Source organism: Ambystoma mexicanum, chromosome 6p (genome assembly GCF_040938575.1).
Source record: "Ambystoma mexicanum isolate Mex_15411 chromosome 6p, UKY_AmexF1_1, whole genome shotgun sequence".
NCBI classification, from domain to species: Eukaryota; Metazoa; Chordata; class Amphibia; order Caudata; family Ambystomatidae; genus Ambystoma; species Ambystoma mexicanum.
In genome coordinates, this window is record NC_090935.1 from 761,220,207 (window position 1) to 761,238,982 (window position 18,776).

The 18,776-nt window shown below is 43.2% G+C and overlaps 1 protein-coding gene across 4 annotated transcripts in view; it reads right to left on the minus strand.

The window, feature by feature from the left end:
• Positions 1–18,776, minus strand: part of ARB2A (ARB2 cotranscriptional regulator A) — a 2,893,216-nt gene that overhangs the window by 1,977,622 nt on the left and 896,818 nt on the right. For all 4 annotated transcript variants that reach the window (XM_069627631.1, XM_069627632.1, XM_069627634.1 and 1 more), the window contains one exon: positions 17,576–17,767. In XM_069627631.1, the coding sequence (XP_069483732.1) occupies positions 17,576–17,767 (192 nt within the window). The remainder of the gene's footprint in view (positions 1–17,575; positions 17,768–18,776) is intronic.

Consider the following 18,776-nt stretch of genomic DNA (forward strand, 5'->3'; position numbering starts at 1 on the left):
GGTCAGACAGCCAGTAATTGTACAGAGTTGTGCTCCCAACCATGAGGTGCCTCTTCTTCATTTGTCTGTGAACCCTGTGTAGCTCATTGTTTGATTTTGGGTGGGGGGTTGGGGTGATTTCTATGGTCCGGTTTGGACTGGTTTTTGAGTTGAGTATATGTCGCTATTGTTAATGAATAAATCCAATAAATACAAAGTGAAAAAAAAAACATTGACCTTTCCCAATTCTTACCTCCATAAATTGTGCATATTTCTATATTCTTACCTCCATAAATTGTGCATATTTCTACAATTTCTAACAGCTTTCTCTTATTTGATTAATTACATGTAATAAGGCAAATTTCTGTCCTCGATGAATGTTTTTTATTTTTAGAAGCCATGAACTTTACACATGCCCAACCACCGTAAGTGTTAGATAGTAATGCCACTTGTGTATTTTGCATAAGTTATAAAAACATTAATATAAGCGACAGAACTATGGTCATGAGTTCTCTTCACTGCAGAAGCGTGGTCCTGTAAGAGGAATGCAGTACCCTTCAAAGCTATTCAGTTGCTGTACAGTGATATGCAGCAGTACTGCTCTTGGATGTTGCTTTCCTTCAGAGCTTTCCAGACTAGTCATTAAGTTTAGATTGCCAAATATACTAACGTGGAGTCTGTCAGATATTTGAACTTTGTCAAAGGTTAGAGAATGTTTCATAAGCCCGCCCACGGACAAGCATATTTTAAGTATTTCATAACACTGCATTCCGAGGCAGCAAATTACCTGCAATAGCTCAAGCAGATTTATGAACTAACAGCTTCCATAGACATATAGTAGTAGAAACAGCAACGCACGTTTTTAATAACTGTATAGAACCCAACCTCATGTAAACCTTTTTAAACACCCTTTCTGCGTTCAGGTCTTGAACACTCTGGGTCTTTAAAGTGTAATACGAACATTGGAATGTTGGCAGTTGCATTAAAGTAAATGAAGCGTCCCAAGGCAATAATGTCAGGTTCAAGGCTAATCAAGCTAAGAGAGCAAAACAGAATGTCTATTTTTTTAAATTTTTTTTATTTCATTTAGTTTATGCAAACTTTTAGAAAATAAATACACATATAGAAAAAAAAGGAAAGAGAAAACGACAAGAAAACTTGTCAACATGGCATTTTCCTATCCTCTGGAATCATTAATTTTTCTTATCAGTCCTTTTCCTTAACCATTCTGCTTATCACATGTTACTTTACTCAAAAATTAATTAGGCCGTTTCCTATCTTATAACTTTTTAATTTAAAACATCAAGTCTCTTTCCTCTCGCACTCAGCGGCATCATTACAAGTGTATGGTGATCTTGACTCTAATTGGATTTGGATTTGCTCCAGGAATCGCATCGTTCCAATCATCAGCTTTTTGCTTTCCCCGATGTGCAGATGTTTCCACCATTCATCGGCATTATATGACTGGTATGAGCTCCTCACTTTACCCAGACAATTCTCACGTTGGATCCTTAGGTCCGTGCAAAACAAAATTAGATGTTTTAAGTTTTCCTCATCCTTTGCACACAGTCTACATTTTGTATTGTTTATCGGGATCATCCGTCGATGACTCAAAATTTCTTTTGTTTCGAAGATATTTAATCGAAACTTTAGGAACAACCTTCTTAAACGCTTGCATGGAGCTAGCCTCAGGTAATTTGGGAGTGTATTTCGTTTTTTTGCTTCTGGTGGTTCATTTTGCATAGATTTATGGGTCAATCTTTTCTCTGCTATTTCAATCCAATCCAGATCCAACAATTTCTTTTTCACCGAGTCTGGATTAGCCCAAAAGGTTTGTTCGTCTGTTCCTAGTTGCTTTAGGATCACTTTGCACTGTTGTTTCCATTCGTTTAGCGCTGATTTCTTTGGATTCATCTCTTCTCTCAAAATTTTGAACGGAGGAAAATTTGCCTCATCACAAGTCTTTCAAAATAGAGAGAGCTTGTTCCATGTGATCCTAGCATTAAGCAACGACATCCCAACTTCAAACAGGACACTCACAGTTGGCGTCCCTTGGGGGATCTGGTGGATTTTCTTCCAGAAGAAGGCTTCGCATCGTGACCATAGTTTGTGTTCCAACCCAAACATGTTCTCAGCTCCATAGGTTAGAATTGGTGAGACTTTGCTCTGATAGAATTTTCTTATTGGATCACATGAATATTTTCCATATTTTTTTGGGATTTTCATACCCTGCGCAGTCAGTTGTTTGCAACTGTTTAGAAGTTTTTTCACCATCGAAGCGTCGTTAATACTTCAGCTGATGATTGTTCCCAGATACCTTGTGTATGGGACTTTGTTCAGCTTTTTCACACCAAGCGACCAACCTTGTCTAAACCCATTGGATTTTCCTCCTCTTTTGTTTTCTAGAACCAAAATTTCAGATTTGGCGGCATTAATCTCCAATCCCAGATCTGCCAGGAAGATTCTTAGCGCTGTCAATTTCCGTTGAAGGCCAACTGGTGTCCGGTCTAAGATCACCATGTCGTCAGCATACATGATATGATTTATCGGACATCCATTCATCCGCGGTGGAAATGACAACGTTTGCTAGAGCGGTGCCTACTTCTGATATGTAGAAGTTAAACAAAGTTGCCCCTAATGGGCAGCCTTGTTTTACACCCCTCTCTGTAGTGATAGGGTTTGTTAAGTTACCTTCTCGGTCCAAACAAACTTGGATGTTAGTGTTTGAGTATAGCTCTTTGATGGCTTGGATAAGGCTTTTATTACATCCTCTTTCCATGAGTTTGTACCAGAGTGTTTCTCTATCTACTCCATCAAACGCATCCGCCATATCAATGAAGGCAAGGTATATTTTTTGACCAGAACTAACTGCATCCATTTTTAGCAGATTCAGCATTAGTAGGTTTACGCCACAGCCTACACCTTTGATGAACCCAGACTGTCGGTCATCGTAAATCTCCTCCTTTCGGATCCACGCTTTAAGTTGTGCCAATAGTTGTGTTGCAAACACTTTGCCCACTACATCTAAGAGGGCTAATGGACGATAATTAGCCGGGTCCGTGCGGGTTCCTTTCTTAAAGATGGGTACGATTATGCCAGATTTCCATGACACAGGGATCCGACCTTCTTTGATTATTGAGCGGAACAAAATGTCACAGAGGTCTACCCACTCGTCGATGTTCTCTTAAGTCTGCATTCGACAAACCATCCGGTCCGGCTGCGCGCGTAGCACTGCGTTTTTTGAAAGTTGCACAAATGGCTTCTCTGTCTATTTCAATTTCCCAGGGTTCACTCAACTGAAAATTTATGGTACTCAAGATTTTTCTCTTTTTGAATAATTTTTCATAGTGACTTGCCCACTCTTTTTCAGGTACCATACTTGATATTATTGCCCTTTCGGAATTAGATACTTCATTCATTATGGCCCAGAAACCTTTGGAGTTTCTTTGGTTTAGAGCCTTCAACATTAGTTCTGCATCTCGTCGTTCCATTGTCGCCCGATACGGTTTGTACCAATTGATGTTTTTATTCTTTGCCTTTTTAGCTTGACTGTTGTCCTTCATTGGTTTTACAGCACCAATTCTTCTTATGAGTTTCCTCAACTCTTTCTTCTCGCTACCTCAGGATCGTATTGGTGATTTTTGAACCCCGGTTTAGTCATATGGTTGACCTTTTGTCTTTTATAAATCTCCAAGAACTGCTGGTATTCAATTAATTCAGACCGACCCTGTTCCTGATGGTGTTTCAAAGTTTCTGTCACCGCCAGTATGTCAGCATTTCTCAGTCGCAATCTGTTCCGCCCTGGAACCAACGACACTCCTGGTCTCCATTGTTTCCTCTGAGCGGGTTCGTTCGTTTTCCATTCCATAACCACAATATTATGGTCACTTTTGTTTGACCTGTTCACCTCAAGGGAGATTATTTCTTGCACCAGGTTGGACGATACAAAGATGTAATCTAATATGGATTTTTGACCACCTCTTTCCCAGGTTGGTTTGGCTGGGATATCTCCTTGCGTTGTTCCATTCAACATCGTCAGGTTCCTGTACGACCTTTCTTTTAACCAGCATTCGCCGTTATATCTTTCTTTGGAATTTGCAGGAACTTTTTGTTGGTCAAATTCTATTATTTTCATATTGAAGTCTCCACACACAATCAACCTAGCTTCCGGATCATCAATTCTGATGTTGTCGATTGCGTCTAGGAGATAATCTTTGAATTTTTGGTGTGTTTTCAGCTTTGTGTTCCAGTAGACATTTAGAAGGTGAATGCCCTGCACCTTCAGCTCTGACTGGCTTGCTGGTTCTACACAAATTTTCTGCACGAAGGGTGAAATATTTAATGCTGATTTGATTCTCATACCGCATTTTCTTTTAATTAGAGTTAATTGGCCTGACATTGGACGTCCTTTAGTCATTCTAATGGCTGGATTTATTGCAACTTCAAAGCCCTCAACATAGGGTATATTCGCAAGCCACGTTTCTTGCAGGCATATCAAATCTGCATTTCCTATAATTTCCGGTGGAGCATTCAGAAGATAGGAAAAGCCTCTCGTATTCCAAGAGGCTATCACTAGCTCTGTCACGTTCTCCTGGCATCAACTCTTCGTTGCGCCATTTAAACTTTTTGCCAACCATGCCCATTTGGTTCCCTTGACATCCTGGATCTTCGGCTCCTCATTCATAGACTCAGCCGATTTATGGTCCTGCCGGTTTTCTATAGTTATTTTGATTTCACTCAGCCTTGTATCATTCAATGGGCAAGAAGAATTATCTCCTCCAGCCCTCGATTGTGTGTCATCATTTCTCTGCACCTCATCACTGGCACCTGCTGTTGCAGGGCTATTCGCCGGACATCCATTTCTTTTTTCTATTGTCCCTTTTTTTTCCTTTAATTTATCAGGCACAACTCCCATCAGCGGGTTATCCACCTCATAAATTTGGTAACCAGCTTCCCACAACTGCCTTTCGCGCATCATGACCAATTCCACATCTTTTTTGTCCGTGTTGTGTAACAGGACAAATTTCTGGATTGCGTCTGTTATAATTTCAACCCGATTAATATGTGCACTTTTTATACTTTTTAGAGCCGGGATTTTTTGAAATAGCTGTAATATGGTGTACCTATTAAGTGGAACATTATGTTTTCTGGCTTCGTTCTTTTCCACCAGTATTCTGTAAGGTTGGAGTCTTACTGGAGTCTTAAGGGTGGAATTGGAGATGGGGTGCTGCTGCCGGTTGGATTTATTTGGCTTTTCGCTCTCCCCCACATCTAATTTAGTAACAGCGCTCCGGACCACTTTCACTGGCTCTGCATTTAGGTTGTGATTTTGTGGGGCGTCCTTCGTTTTGGTGTGTGCTTCTACCGGGATCAACACCTCACTATTCACTTTCATCATGCTTATCACACGTTTCTCCTCGAGCGTATAGAAGACTTGTATTTCCTGAAGTTTTACACTTTCTTTTTCTTTCGTCAGGTTCGTTTTCACTGGGGATAGAGGCCAAGATACCACACTTTTACCTCTGGGATGGTCGTCTCGTGCTTTCTCATGTTCTTTTATTGGCACCCGTGGACCAGTTAGGTCAGCAGGGATCTCTCCATGGCCACTTTCATCCACACTTGTTTGATTTACCTCAGATATGGTTTTGTTCTCTATGCCTTCGTCACCCGGTGAACTATAAGTTGACAGGTTCAGCAATTCCTCAGAATCTTCTTCTTCAACATCTATCAGTGGGGGAGCACTGGTGGGCTTTGGTTTATTGATTGGTCCTGGCTGGGCTTCTTTATTCTCAACTTGCGATTCTACAGTTTCATTTTCCCCATCTGGCACAGCGTCTTCGTTGTTATTTTTGTTTTTTGTTGTGATTTGCTCTGTATTGTTTACTGTAATATTCAGTGCTTTGATATTTCTAAAGAAATTCGCTGAGCTCCTCGGCTTTTTGTTGTTTTGGGCTTGCAGAGGTTTCGTCTTTTTATTCCCATTGCTCTGCTTCTGATCTATTTTCGGACCTTTCTTTGATTTTTCACCGCTCACTTGCAATTTCGGGTTTTCGAATATATCAAACCACTCTGCATCGTTCTTTTTTGGTGGTAATGCTTTAGCACTGATCTCGGGATTCGCTGTGCTGAGAGCATTGCTTTTATCTGAGTCAGTCAGGTCGATAATTGGAGAATTCACACCATTTTCATTCTCTCTTTCACTTTGAGGAGTAATCATTGGGTTCGCTTTTGCTGGTATCGTCATGGCGGTTTGGATTTCTTGAGAGCCCGTTTTTCTGGGACTCCCCGTTTCATTCGGTCCTTTCTCGGGAGATACACTTGACGCCTTGCTAATGGTGAGTTCATTAGCATAACAGCAATTCTGAGGTGCAGAAGCCTTCTTATTCTTCGTAATTTTCTCTTTAGGTTGATTATCGTTGAGTGGCTGCTTGCCAATATCCTCAATTCTCAATTCTGACATTGTCACAACTGGAGGAAGCTCTTTATTTGGCTGCCCTGTGGCTGCCACGACATCCTTGTCCTTACGTTCAGTTTGTAGCAGTGTCAAGGCCTGTCTTGTAATTTCAGCCAAGAGTCTCTTATCTTCTGCCGAGTTTTTTAGAGACTCTTTTAAGGCTGTTCGAGAGATTTCATTGCCTCCTCTTGTCAAAAAACCTGTGCTGTCATTCCCACTAGATCAGCTTCCAGTTTAATGATTTTGGGGTTGAGTAGTGCTATTAACGTAGTTTGATCACGGCAGTTCTCATTTAAATTTTCATACAACTTCATCAGGGGCGCCACAGCTATTGTCGTGGCTGACATCAAGATCGGAGTTAATTTTGCAACGACCAACTCCAAAAAATGGCAGCGATGTCTTGAGAGATTTTCACTTCGCTAGAATTTGATGCTCGACTCGACTGGCGTCTCGCTTTGTGTGCACAAGATGTCTTGTCCTCACACTCCGACTCAGAGGAAGACTGGCTCTCAATGTGCTCAGCAGAGGGGATCCTATCTCACCTAATCTCCCTTTGAATCGTTTGGACGAGCCTTCTGTTTCGCTATCAGAGCTTATGATTCTTCTGCCCCTCTTTTGAGAAACTGTAATTTCATCATTTCTCAACTCAAACGTTGGTGTATTTGCTTCAAGTCTCAAGACGTCAGCAATGTTCCGATCCTTGGTCGATAGCCACCCAACTTGTGGTGATATTTTCTCGCTTGAGTTTACTCAGAGGGGCATTCGTGGTTGGACTATTTTGGAATTCATCGCTGCCAGAACTTTCAACAGTTGATCAGCGATCCCCAAGGAGTCTCTTCAGCATATCATTTTAGGAGAATTGAGTTCAGTAGTTCCTTCCATCCGGACCTAAGGTCTTGTCCAGTCCTCATTTACCTCTCGCATTGTCTCTCCCGGGTTTGTAGTCTTCATCATTATTCTGGAATGGTAGTGAAGCAAACGTGTGTGCTGTTTTTACAGTTTTAGGTTCTGGTTTATGCATTGCTACAACTCTAGTGCATGCCAACATTTTTAAAGAAAGCCCTGAGTTTGGTATATTCTCCATAGTCGATGAACATGTTGAAGATAGGGGATCCTTGTAGCAACTCGCCATCCTTGGGACGGTTACCTCCGGCCTCACTTGTATGAGCCTCAAGGGTACTTGCTCCTCTATAGGGCTTTCCTTGTCATTTATCGTTGCCGCTGGTTGGGTATGATTTCCAGCGTCTCTGACCTGAACTTCTTTTTCCGGAATTAAATCCCATTTCCTGTCTTTATGCATTTCCTCCATATGCTTTGCACTAACATTGTGAGTCAGATGAACATCTGTCGGGGCGCACCGAGCAGCTGTACCCTTCCCAAAAGATTCAGTTTCACCCAGTAGATCTACACAATGTCTGACGCACAGATCGGGCTGAGAGAGACATGGGCACTGAAGGGAGGGGGCAGGGGCGATGTTACTCAGCACAGGTGTGCGATGTACCATTACAACGCATCTTTCCTTCACAGCGCCTGCATTGCCACTCGCCACCACCGCCGATATCTCTTTTACCACCAGATCCTCGGGTTGTGATGGATGTGAGTGGTTGAGTGTTTGTTGCTCACTCACAGCGACTTCATCAACCCACACCTCCACTTCTTCCTCATTCACACTGCCCAGCTTACTCATGCTTTCCTTGACCCCACTTCCATCACATACTTCGGTTGCTGCTCTGTTTGATCCTACACCTCACCTCCTCCCTGCTCGCTACTGGTTAATTCTGTACCACCAGGGGTTATGGATGAAGATTGCGGTGTTAATGTGGGGAGGGGAATGTGGGGAGGGGGGCCGCCGGGGCCGTGTCTCTGTTTTCCACTTGCGCGATCCTCGCATCAGTGTGCAGGATAAGTACATTAGCATTAGCATTTCCAGAAGCCGCGCTTTGCTTCGCTTGGGCCCGGGTGTTCGCCGTTGTCACTGTCCTCATTCTTTGGACTCTCGGCCTCACATACACCCACAGCTATTTTCAAACTGCGCTAGTCCGTTCTTACCCGCTCTCCAATTTCCAAGATGAGGTAGTGTGTGTTGTTGCTCCTCACTACTCCCGTCCGTCCACGTCTCCACGGACCACCAGGGAACACAGGAAACACACTCCGTACACTCTGCTACGCTCCGCTACGCTCCGCTCCGGCAGGGGCGGGTGTTTTGTGGAAAAGCTCCTCCTTTTGCTCAATGGCAATGGCAGAAAGACTCGCCAAAAGGACACGCCAGGCACAGGAAACACACCCAGTACACTCCTCTATGTCTGTATTTTAAGTGTTCTCTTGTATATAATCTTCGGTTTTGTACCCTCTCACGCCTTGATACTACTGAATACACAAGCAAAACACTGAAAAATAAATAAATGCATGCTTGTACTTCTATTGGAATTATGTAACCTGCATGACTTTACAATTTAAGCAAAATAAACATGGAGCGTTAGACTTGAGCTTTTATATTTTAAATGTTCAAGATTTCAAAATGCATATAAAGTAAACATTGGTAAATTTGAAAGAACATTGGCTTTCAAAAAACACATTTGAGGAAAGAGGAAAGAGTACAGTACTGGCACAACCGACTTCACCTAGTAATGAATTTGCTATTGTGTTTGTAGGCGGCTGTGATTAACGGCAGCGTTGGGCATCGCTGTCCATTGAGGGGCAGTGCTCGGCCCCTGTTGTGGCAGGTGGGGCTTGCTTTCTGCAGGTTGGACAAGTGAGGCTCGGTGGTCGGATAGCAGACTTGCAGTTTCCTCTGGGGCCAGCAATCGGGGCTCGGGAGCGTTGTCCATGCTTTGTCAGGAGTTGAACATGGACCAGGAGACCGAGGCTGAGGCACTGGATACTTTCAACAGCACATGTAGCACTTTCTGTCTCGAGTGAAAGCAAACCAGTTTTGCACAAAGTGGGCGAAGTGGGTGATAAGTGGACTGCAGTCGGGCAGTCAGGCAAGTGGGTAACGGGTGAGTGAGCCTTATTTTCTACACTTAAGAAGAAGATAAACACTGAGGGTGAGTCATACACATAGCCTCGTGCACTTGCTCGTTATTCATGGACCAACTCCAACTCTCGCCTAACCCGTTGGCGCATATCTTACAGGAAAGTACAGAGCGGAGACTGCAGGGTTTAGACCCTTTGATCCTGCACTTCAAAAAACAAGTACGGCGAATGGTTACTGCTCGAAAAGACTACTGTCTGTACCACTCATTGGACTTTCCCTGATTGAAAACCGCACCCACGACTCTAAAGGAGGCTGCCCCGCATTGCCCACTCATTGCCCACTCAATGTGCATGTGCATGTGGAAATTGGTTTGAAGACGTCCTCTCCTCGTACCTTTCTAGAGCAACCTCTGGACAGTGATGCCCCTCCTCCACCTTCCTCCACACTCGAAACGTCAGTTAGAAGTGGCACAGAGGATATTATTTTACCTCAGGAGGCCCCCGAAATTTTTACACAATTTACAGAATCTATCAGCAGCGACTGCCACCAGGCACTATACCTAGTGTGGGATATTTTGACCCACTCAGCTGTGCTATGCTACATCATTTTGCTGCATTGGGACAAGAAGCAGCAAAATGGCCCGCTGACCCCTGTGCGCGCCAAGATCTCTAAACTGCTGTCAGGGTACAGGCATTGGGATTGGGATTGTGTAGTGGGGAGCCTGGAGTGAGCTGTGGACGTGGTCCACACATGGGGAAACACAAAAAACCCCAGCGCAAATGGATATTGCCTTATAGAAGGCTTCTGTGCCCTCTTTGCAGGAACAAAGGCCTACAAACTCCACTTCCCAGCAGGCCCTGGGCCGGAAACTACAAAACCCTACCCTCTTTGGGTGGAGCACATCCGCGCATGCGCGCACGTTAGCACGGGGCTTGTGCTTGAACTCCCGAACGAAGAGGACGTGTTCAATGCAGCTCCGAGGAAGGGGACACGCACGAGGGGCCACACCCCAGCCAGCCATCACCCGGGCCCCTCATACGCCTGAGATAAGTACCGCAAGCACAGGGGAGCAGCTGCAGCACATGCTGGGAAACCCGCGCTTGGGCAGCAAGCCGCGTTCAGGGGCGAACAGTCAGGAATCTCCCACGCGAAGCGGGGCACACGCAAAGGGGCACCGCCCAGACTCATGAAGTCCCCTTGTTCGGCAAAAGATAAGTGCAGCATGTAGCAGCCATTAATCCAAAGCTAAGACCCGCGCAAGACTCGCACCGAAGCGCAGCGATCCCACGAGCAGTGCATATTATTTGCATGCATAATTAGCCATGTGCACCAGCTAAGGATACCGCAACTGGGAACACGGCGTGGCTTGTACTGAAGTCGCACTGCGCCACGTGCGGCTACCGGCACGTTTATTATTTAAACTACGTGTGCATATCAACATGTGGATCAGCATGAACTGCAGGGCCCCGTGCGGCCCAACTGCATATCAGGGTGAAACCCACTCAAGGGGGCATACAAGTTAGAACGTGGCAACTTGGAGATGAGTGGGGTGCATGAAGGAATGTCGTTTGCCCACTGGATGCATCTGTTGTGTGTGTGAGGAAACACCCACAAGGTAGTAACTCATAACTCTCTTTGCAGCATTTATCTGCTCCGGAGACCGGACCTGAGAGTGCGCAGGCAGGAGGCCAGCACTGAAAAACAGAGATAAGTTCTTTTGCTCTAATTGCCTCAATGATGACAGCCTGTAATGTGGGCATGTAATGTATATGCTGTTTTGGTTATGCATGTTTAATTGTTAGTTTGTATTTACCCTGACTCCCCCAGTCCTGTCCACCTTCCCTCTCCTAACCCTTTTTTCCGGTTATCCTGAAAACCAGTTCCTGTCCAACCAACGATTCCCTAACCCTCTTTCCCCGCCGGGGTCTCGGAGGTCTGTGTAAGCTGTGACTTGCAGGCACCCAGACCGCGGAGGGGGTGGTTGGTTCGTACCATTCCTGCGCTTGAAGGTTGGAGCCTGACAACTGCGTTTTTGCAACAACCAGAAAATGGCTGCATCACCCTGCCACACACATTTCAGGTGTGGTGGAACAGAGTACTCAGTGCAGGAATGTGCCAGTGTGCTCTGCAGCATTTAACATGGAGTGAAGTGAAAGAGGCAGCATTACTTTGCTGAAAACCCAAAATGCCTCTTTAAAATGACACCCCTTTTTCAACCTTAAAAGTGCTGCTTGTCGCTAAACTCATCAATTTCTCATGAACCACTGTGGTTAAAAAGGCCCTGCAATGCCCAGGATCATCCATTGTGTTTCAGGGGAACCGGGCCTCACTTGAATGACAGTTCCTGTCAAAAGTATCTTTAAAGAATCAACCAGGGGCTTTGTTTTCATTTTACACGGAAAACACGTCTTTTTTTCTTTGCAAAAGTATCAAGAATCAGCTGTTCAGAGAAAGACTCTAAATAGATGCCCGTTTAATGTATCCATGCTGCAAAACAACTCCAGTACTCAATAAAAGAACTATAGCTGCATAAAGTGTGTATTTGCTGGAGATGAAAACCGAATTTAAAGAAATAGTAAAATGTGCTTTTTCTGACTGAAGAGAGAAAATTGTGTATTAAAAATAAATTGTTGTGTAAAGGCCTGCTTATTTAGCAATGTAAAAGGATTTGTTGCTGGTTAAAGTGCACCTATAAACTGGTTTGATTCCATAGGTTTAAGTCAAGATGTAAAATGAGAAATGAGAAAATAAAAGCTAAAACTCGGGCTAAATTGGCAAACTATAAAACAAAAAAACTCTGCCAGTTGCTAGCCATGAGAAAGGGTGACACCTCAAACTTCTGGAACAGGAAAGCACCAATTGGTAGCTTGGAGGACTTTGAATGCACCAGTACAAAGGGACTTCCCCAGATCATCAGACATTCGGCTTTGCTCCAGGCTGGGTCAATAGCAGGCTGAGACTCTTACCTGTCAAGTGTGAGGGGCAATAAAACCTCAATCAAGAGAGAGGCCGCTCATTCTGCTTCAGAGGAATTGACAGCTGCTTACAGTTGAGGGAAAGGAAAAAAGAAACTTATCAAGTGACATTTGGTTTTAAAGGTTATTTTGTAACTGAACTTTAAAAGACATTTAACTTTGCAGCAAGAATGAGGAAAAATATGAAGTTTGTAGTACTATATCTAATTTATGGTCTTTCTTTGAAAACTTGGTAGAACTCATTACTGCATAAGGAACAGAAGTTGTAAAAAAATGACAGATTGCGGGGAAAGTATTGATGTTGCGAACATACTGTTTTGTACACACATCCCTGGGGTAAATGCGCACCTGTGTACAAAAGTGGGGAATTTTAGGCCAAATCTTTCATGGTTAAAATTGCCAAAAGGTAGCAGAAAGGCAAAACCAGGTCCCACAGACTTGAGGTTTGGATTGAAATATGACGCACAAAATATGTAACCTGTGTATCTGATTTTCTTAGAGGTTATAACTGCATAAATATGTATTTGTGGCAATATGAGATTTTGGTTCCAGTAGCAAGGGGAGGTTTCTAGACATTATAAAAGTAATCCCATAAACATGACATCCTTTTTCGGTGATCCAATCAGCTGTGGGCAAGGCAGAAACTATGCTCTGGCCCAATCCTAGCATTATGGGTGTGGGTAGTAAGCCTGCCCCTGCCATATACTGTAGTGATGTAATTTGGCATGATAAATAAGGGCACCTGACAATACACAAACACACAGATTCCTGACTTCTTCCTGAATTCCTGTGTGGTGTCCTGCTCCTGATTTCTTCATCCTGCATGATTCCAGATTTTCATTGCAAAGCCAAGGCCTATAGATTGCTGAACCCCTTATCAGCTAGGCCTCAAATTCTGAAAAAGATCCCAAAAACCTAAGGGAAGCATCCTGATCCAGCCTGGCTTGCTACTATTAGATGTATGCCTGCTCCAAACTTACCACCCCACTGATCTGTAGTATCCAGTAACTAGAAGCGCCAGTCCAGTGCAGTCCGGTGACCAGAACGGCCCAGCTGATCCTGTTACGCCAGATTTGCCCAGCTGTCCTGTGTTAGACACTATCCGTGTGATGACCAGAACCCTTGACGGTCCAAAATCCTAATTGAAAGTGGACTGTAAGTATTAATAGGAATCATAGAAACCCTTGCCTTGTCCTATCCCAATCTCCAAACCATCCTATCCTTACCTTAATAACTTGTAACATTGTCAGAATCCTTATTGCAATCCTGTTCTTGATTTATCTTGCTAAGCGCCACTTCTTTAGTAAATTTTATCTTGTGTAAATCCTAACCTATCAATCCTATTTTGAGTGGTCCGTTTGGTTCCACCAGAGCGGGCGCTGGGGATCTGGGGTAGAAGTCATGAATCAACTCCAGAGCTTACTGTGTCCCTCTTTGGTATTCTAAGCCTGAATACTCTAGTCTAGAGTAAAACTAAGTAAATATTTTCTTGTCCAAACTGAGTTTCTTTTCTGTTTTCACCACCCGATTTTTCTAAAAACGCCTCTCATTCTACATTGCATATCTCCCTCAGTTGAATGGAGACCTCATTTCAACTCTGGATTATACCTAAGACCTATAGCTACATCCCAACAAAATAGTTCACCTGTTTTTATTAAAAACCGTTTGGTTAATTTTAGGCGGGAATCAACATTTTTGCAAAGTTTTACATGTGTGATTTTTATTCTCAATTATTTTCAACCTTCCATTCAAGTTTGAATTGTTTACTTTTGCTCAAACTATTTCTTATGATTGCTAGTATCTTTCCCACTTGCTCCCATAGAAATTTGTATTGATTTAAGGATTTTTGCACATTTTCAGTGTTTTATTCAGCCATTTCTGAAATGCCATTTTAAACAGTAGGGTTTGAAATCCGGGTTTCTCTCTTTTTTGGGGAGGGAAAGTTGGATTCGAATTCTGTTTCCTGTTCCTCATTCCTGATTACCAATTGCTTCTTTATATCTATTTAGAATTGCTTAGTTGTGGGTTGAGGAATATGGCAAGGGGAAATCCTAACTTAAGTGCCATCTTTCCAAACAAGTCAAAAGTGTTCTTTTCTCTGGTGTTTTCCTTCAGTGTTGCTAAAGAGTGAATTTAAGTGCATTGTTCACATTCTTATCTGTTATTGTAACCACATTGGCGATTGCTGCTCCCAAAGCATAGGTTTGATTTGAATTTTGAATAAATAAATATTACCTTTACCAACCAGCCTGATTCCTGGTCCATCGTGACCCGGGGTATTTGAAAAGGGGTGTGATATGAGTGGTGTATCACTCAAAATATTGAATCTATATATATAATAAAATAAGCATTTAGTAAAAGGCGAAAGATTTATTTGGTTTGAAGAGAAATCAGAGTATGAAATAAGCATCCGGTTGTGCGCTGAATACTAGGCTGAGAATAGGTTGTATCGCCTGATTGAAATACTTAACAATAGAGGACAATGATTACATGCACATAGATGGTGCTAGGAACCCGGAAGCAGTTCGGCAGACTTACATCTTTGGAGTGCCGTTAGCAGCAAGAATAAGCTCCTAAATAAACTCATAGACTTGATATACATAACTAGGAAAAGACGCATAGCCATGGGTTGGAAGAGCACCGGAGGCCCTTTGGTGGGGTGACCTCAAGAGATGGATAGCCACCGAGACTGGGGCTTGGGAAACAACAATCCAGGTACAGAGACTGGACTACAGTGCAGAACTACTCCGTTGGGTGGTGTTAACGGTGCCATTGCTCCACCCAGCGGCGCCAGACAACGCCTCAGACAGTACGGATAGTCCCGGCCCGAGGTCCTAAAGAAAACTGAGGATTTGACTGTGGTCTCGGAGGGAGGGGGATGGAGGTGCGAGAGTTGGGAATGTTCCGTTATGATGTTCTTGATTTATGCATACTGCATTGACAAATCAATGATTTTTGTTTGTTACGTTTGTTAAAAAACCAATAAAGAAAATAAAAAATAAAAATTTTGGAGTGCCGAATCAAAACAATTTCAAGAAACTGCACAGTACCACTTCCGGGCGTACAGCCTGGAAACCAAGAGGCCTGACCCCAGTCACACTACAGGCTAAGAAACACTTCTTTCATTTCTGCATTGCCCACAGCTGATCTTCAAGAAGGGCGATAGGTCACTTCCATCAAATTATAGGCCTATCGCCCTTCTGGACGTTATCAGCAAAATATTTGCAGCTCTCATTTTGAAACACCTCATAGCCTGGAGTAGGGAATCAATGCATCATGACCAATGGCAGGCCGGATTCGAAAAAGGCATTGGTACTGCCCTGAATTTGTTCCTAATCAACTTGTTGAAAATGAGAACAAGACTGAGGAACAGCCAAAGCTCTACTTGGCTTCAGTGGACTTGTCACAAACCTTTGATTCAGTGAACCAACAAACTCCTATGGACCAAGTTAAGAGGCTGGGGTTGCCCCACTGACCTGTGAGAAGCTATAGAGGCATTCCATTCCGGTACATAGATCCAAATAAGGATGAATAAATTGGGCGACTGGACAAATCCTATTAAGACAACAATTGGCTTTAAACAAGGCTGCCACCTTGCACCAGCCATCTTCAACCTATATACACATACGATATGGAAGAGGCATTCACAGGGATTAAGTATTTCCCACCATCTATATGTGGAACACAAGTAAGTAGACTACTGTATGTTGATGACGTAGTGATATTGGAGGAAACGCCAAATGGTCATCAGCGCCAACTAGAGGCACTGGCTTCCTACTTATCAGCTAATGACTTGCAGATAAATACATCAAAATCCGCGGCCCTAACATTTGGCACAGCCTTCAGGGAAAGAAGCTAAGACAGATGGCTGGTTTATAAATGGAGCAGAAATTCCAGATATCACCCAGCTGACATACCTAGGTATATCAATAAATAACAGTTCTATTGACGCACCTAGAGAGGCTGACCTAAGAAGGAAAGTGAAGATTCTATCAGCACAGGTGAAATTAATTAGATTTCGGTACTGTGTTCACTTGTCCCAGTGATTACATTGTACCGTATGAAAGTAATTCCCATTCTGACTTACAGGGCAGAAGCATCACTCGCTCTGACCTGGAAAGTGTGGCAAGTCCTGGAGGTCACCTTCTGGAGATACGTTCTCTCCCTGCCGAGCTGCACACCAGTAGCAGTGATCCGAAAAGTGTGGGGCCTTGCTTCGCTGTTCACAGTAACAGTCAGGAAAACTCTTTCCTTCTATCGAAAATGATTTCAGCCGCCCTCGGAAGGAGGGTTCACCATGCTTGGACAAGCACTCCAGGCTAAAAGGGAACGCACATTTGTAGAATGGAGTGATACATGTAAAGGAATACTTGAGTCCATTGGTGCCAGAGAAAAACTGCTCAGGGAAAATCCAGACTATGTAAAACGAAGACTTTACGATCAAGACTGGATTGACACCATGGACTCAATTACTACCCTCAAACTCTATGGTAAGCATTGTACTGTCCCCCTAGCAGGCGAGGATCTATCCCACCATATTTGATAAAGTTCCCTTCGGATTGTCTGCAGAATCAACTCCTAAAACTATGCCTTAACTTGGTGCCAACACGGGAGCTGCTGGAAGTCAGGAAAGCCAAGGAAGTAAGAGACTACCGCTGCAGATTGTGCAGGCATAAAGTAGAGTCCCTGTACCACTTGATCATGAGGTGTCCAGCTCTCGATCACATTAGAACCAACTTGATGGGCACATTTTTTGTTGAAAATCGAACCCTAACAAAAGGGGACATTTGGCTTCTACTGGTGCAGGGAACCAGGCTTTCACTGACATTCCCCTTGTTGGAACTTGTCTTAATAATTCTTCAAAAACTTTAAGCAGGAAATGAAGTTGCTACTTGATTGCTTTTGATGTGTCATTTATTTAGGTTGGCATAAATGTTACGTTTATGGTTTTAAATACTTTATTTCTGACAAATCGCTTGTTTTTACTTTACAGACTACGACATTCTGACTTGTAACAGCTAAAAGGTTTCACTTAGAAACGATATGCTAATAAATAAAATGAAAAAATTAAAAATAATAAAAACACATTTTGTAAAGTTTAAAAGAATCAAAAGTATATGGCACTAGAATATCAAGGGATTGTCTGCATATTAAAGATGCAGGCAAGGCAAATGAATATGGGTTCCTTACCTCCATTGCCCTCTTGATGTAAGGTATCTGTGTTCCACTTTCCAGATCTTCATTTATAATTAGTCTTCTCGCCCACTGTCCTGCACGCACAACACCACTACCATGAATTAAAACCATCAGTTTGTCTGGATTCGTCATTGCATCTTCACTCATAAATATAAAACTTTTTGGCTCATTCTCTGAAGCATCCACCTGTAATTGAAATGTAAACATACTTTACCTTGATATATGTCAGCAGGTTTTAAGCATAAACAAGTCCAAGCAAACATTCAAGAAAACCATTTATTTTTTCTAGATTAAGGTCTGTTGAATACAAATTAACTGTAGTTGTCTTCTAGTGTACATCTGTTATTAACTCAAATTAAATGTTTACATATTAACTTTCACATAACGTGATAAAGACGTATACTAACTAATGCAAATAAAACGGAATTTTACAAAAAGTAAATGCTATTTATTTTCAAATTTCTTTATTGGCATTTATAATAGGTACAACAGCAGTTCGGTAGTGGGTGCCGATTGCGACATGAAATGAAAATGTCTTTATCAGCCAATCATTAATAAACAATAAACATAAACAACATAAAACATTTAACAATAACGGTAAATGTCTCTGCATGGTTGGTAAGTAGTTCGTTTTGAGAGGGTCAGCTCAGGGGGGCGGAGGAGGGAATTCAAGAAGGAGGGGAGGGGGACAGGGTATGTTCAAGCGGTAGCCTATTCGGGTATAATTTGATAGATAAATCAATTGGCATGGGGGTGACTTATTCAAGGGGGTTTGTCATCATTGGAGGGGTGGAACAGAGCCCATGTGAGGGCCTTCCAAGCATCTAGTGCCCGGATTGTGACATCAGGGGACCTGGCTATGCCGTCCTCCCAGGCCAAAGTCTCTGCCCCAACCCAGTGTAACAGTTCGCTGTGCCATGCTTGAAATCGTGGGCCACCAGGTCGCTTCCATGCGATAGCTATAGTCCTTTTCGCCAGAATGCAAGACAGGTCCATGAGCTTCACTGTGTGCTTAATTTGGGCTAGTCTGGGGTAAGTCCCCAGAAGGCACTCTCCGGGGGTCCATTCGTACCTGGCTGTGCCAGGACTCCTGCAAGTTTGTTCCACTTCGGCCCAAAGTTGTCGGGCCTTGGCGCATTCCCAAAACATGTGCATTAGGTCTGCTTTGTCTCTGTTGCACCATGGACAGTTATGT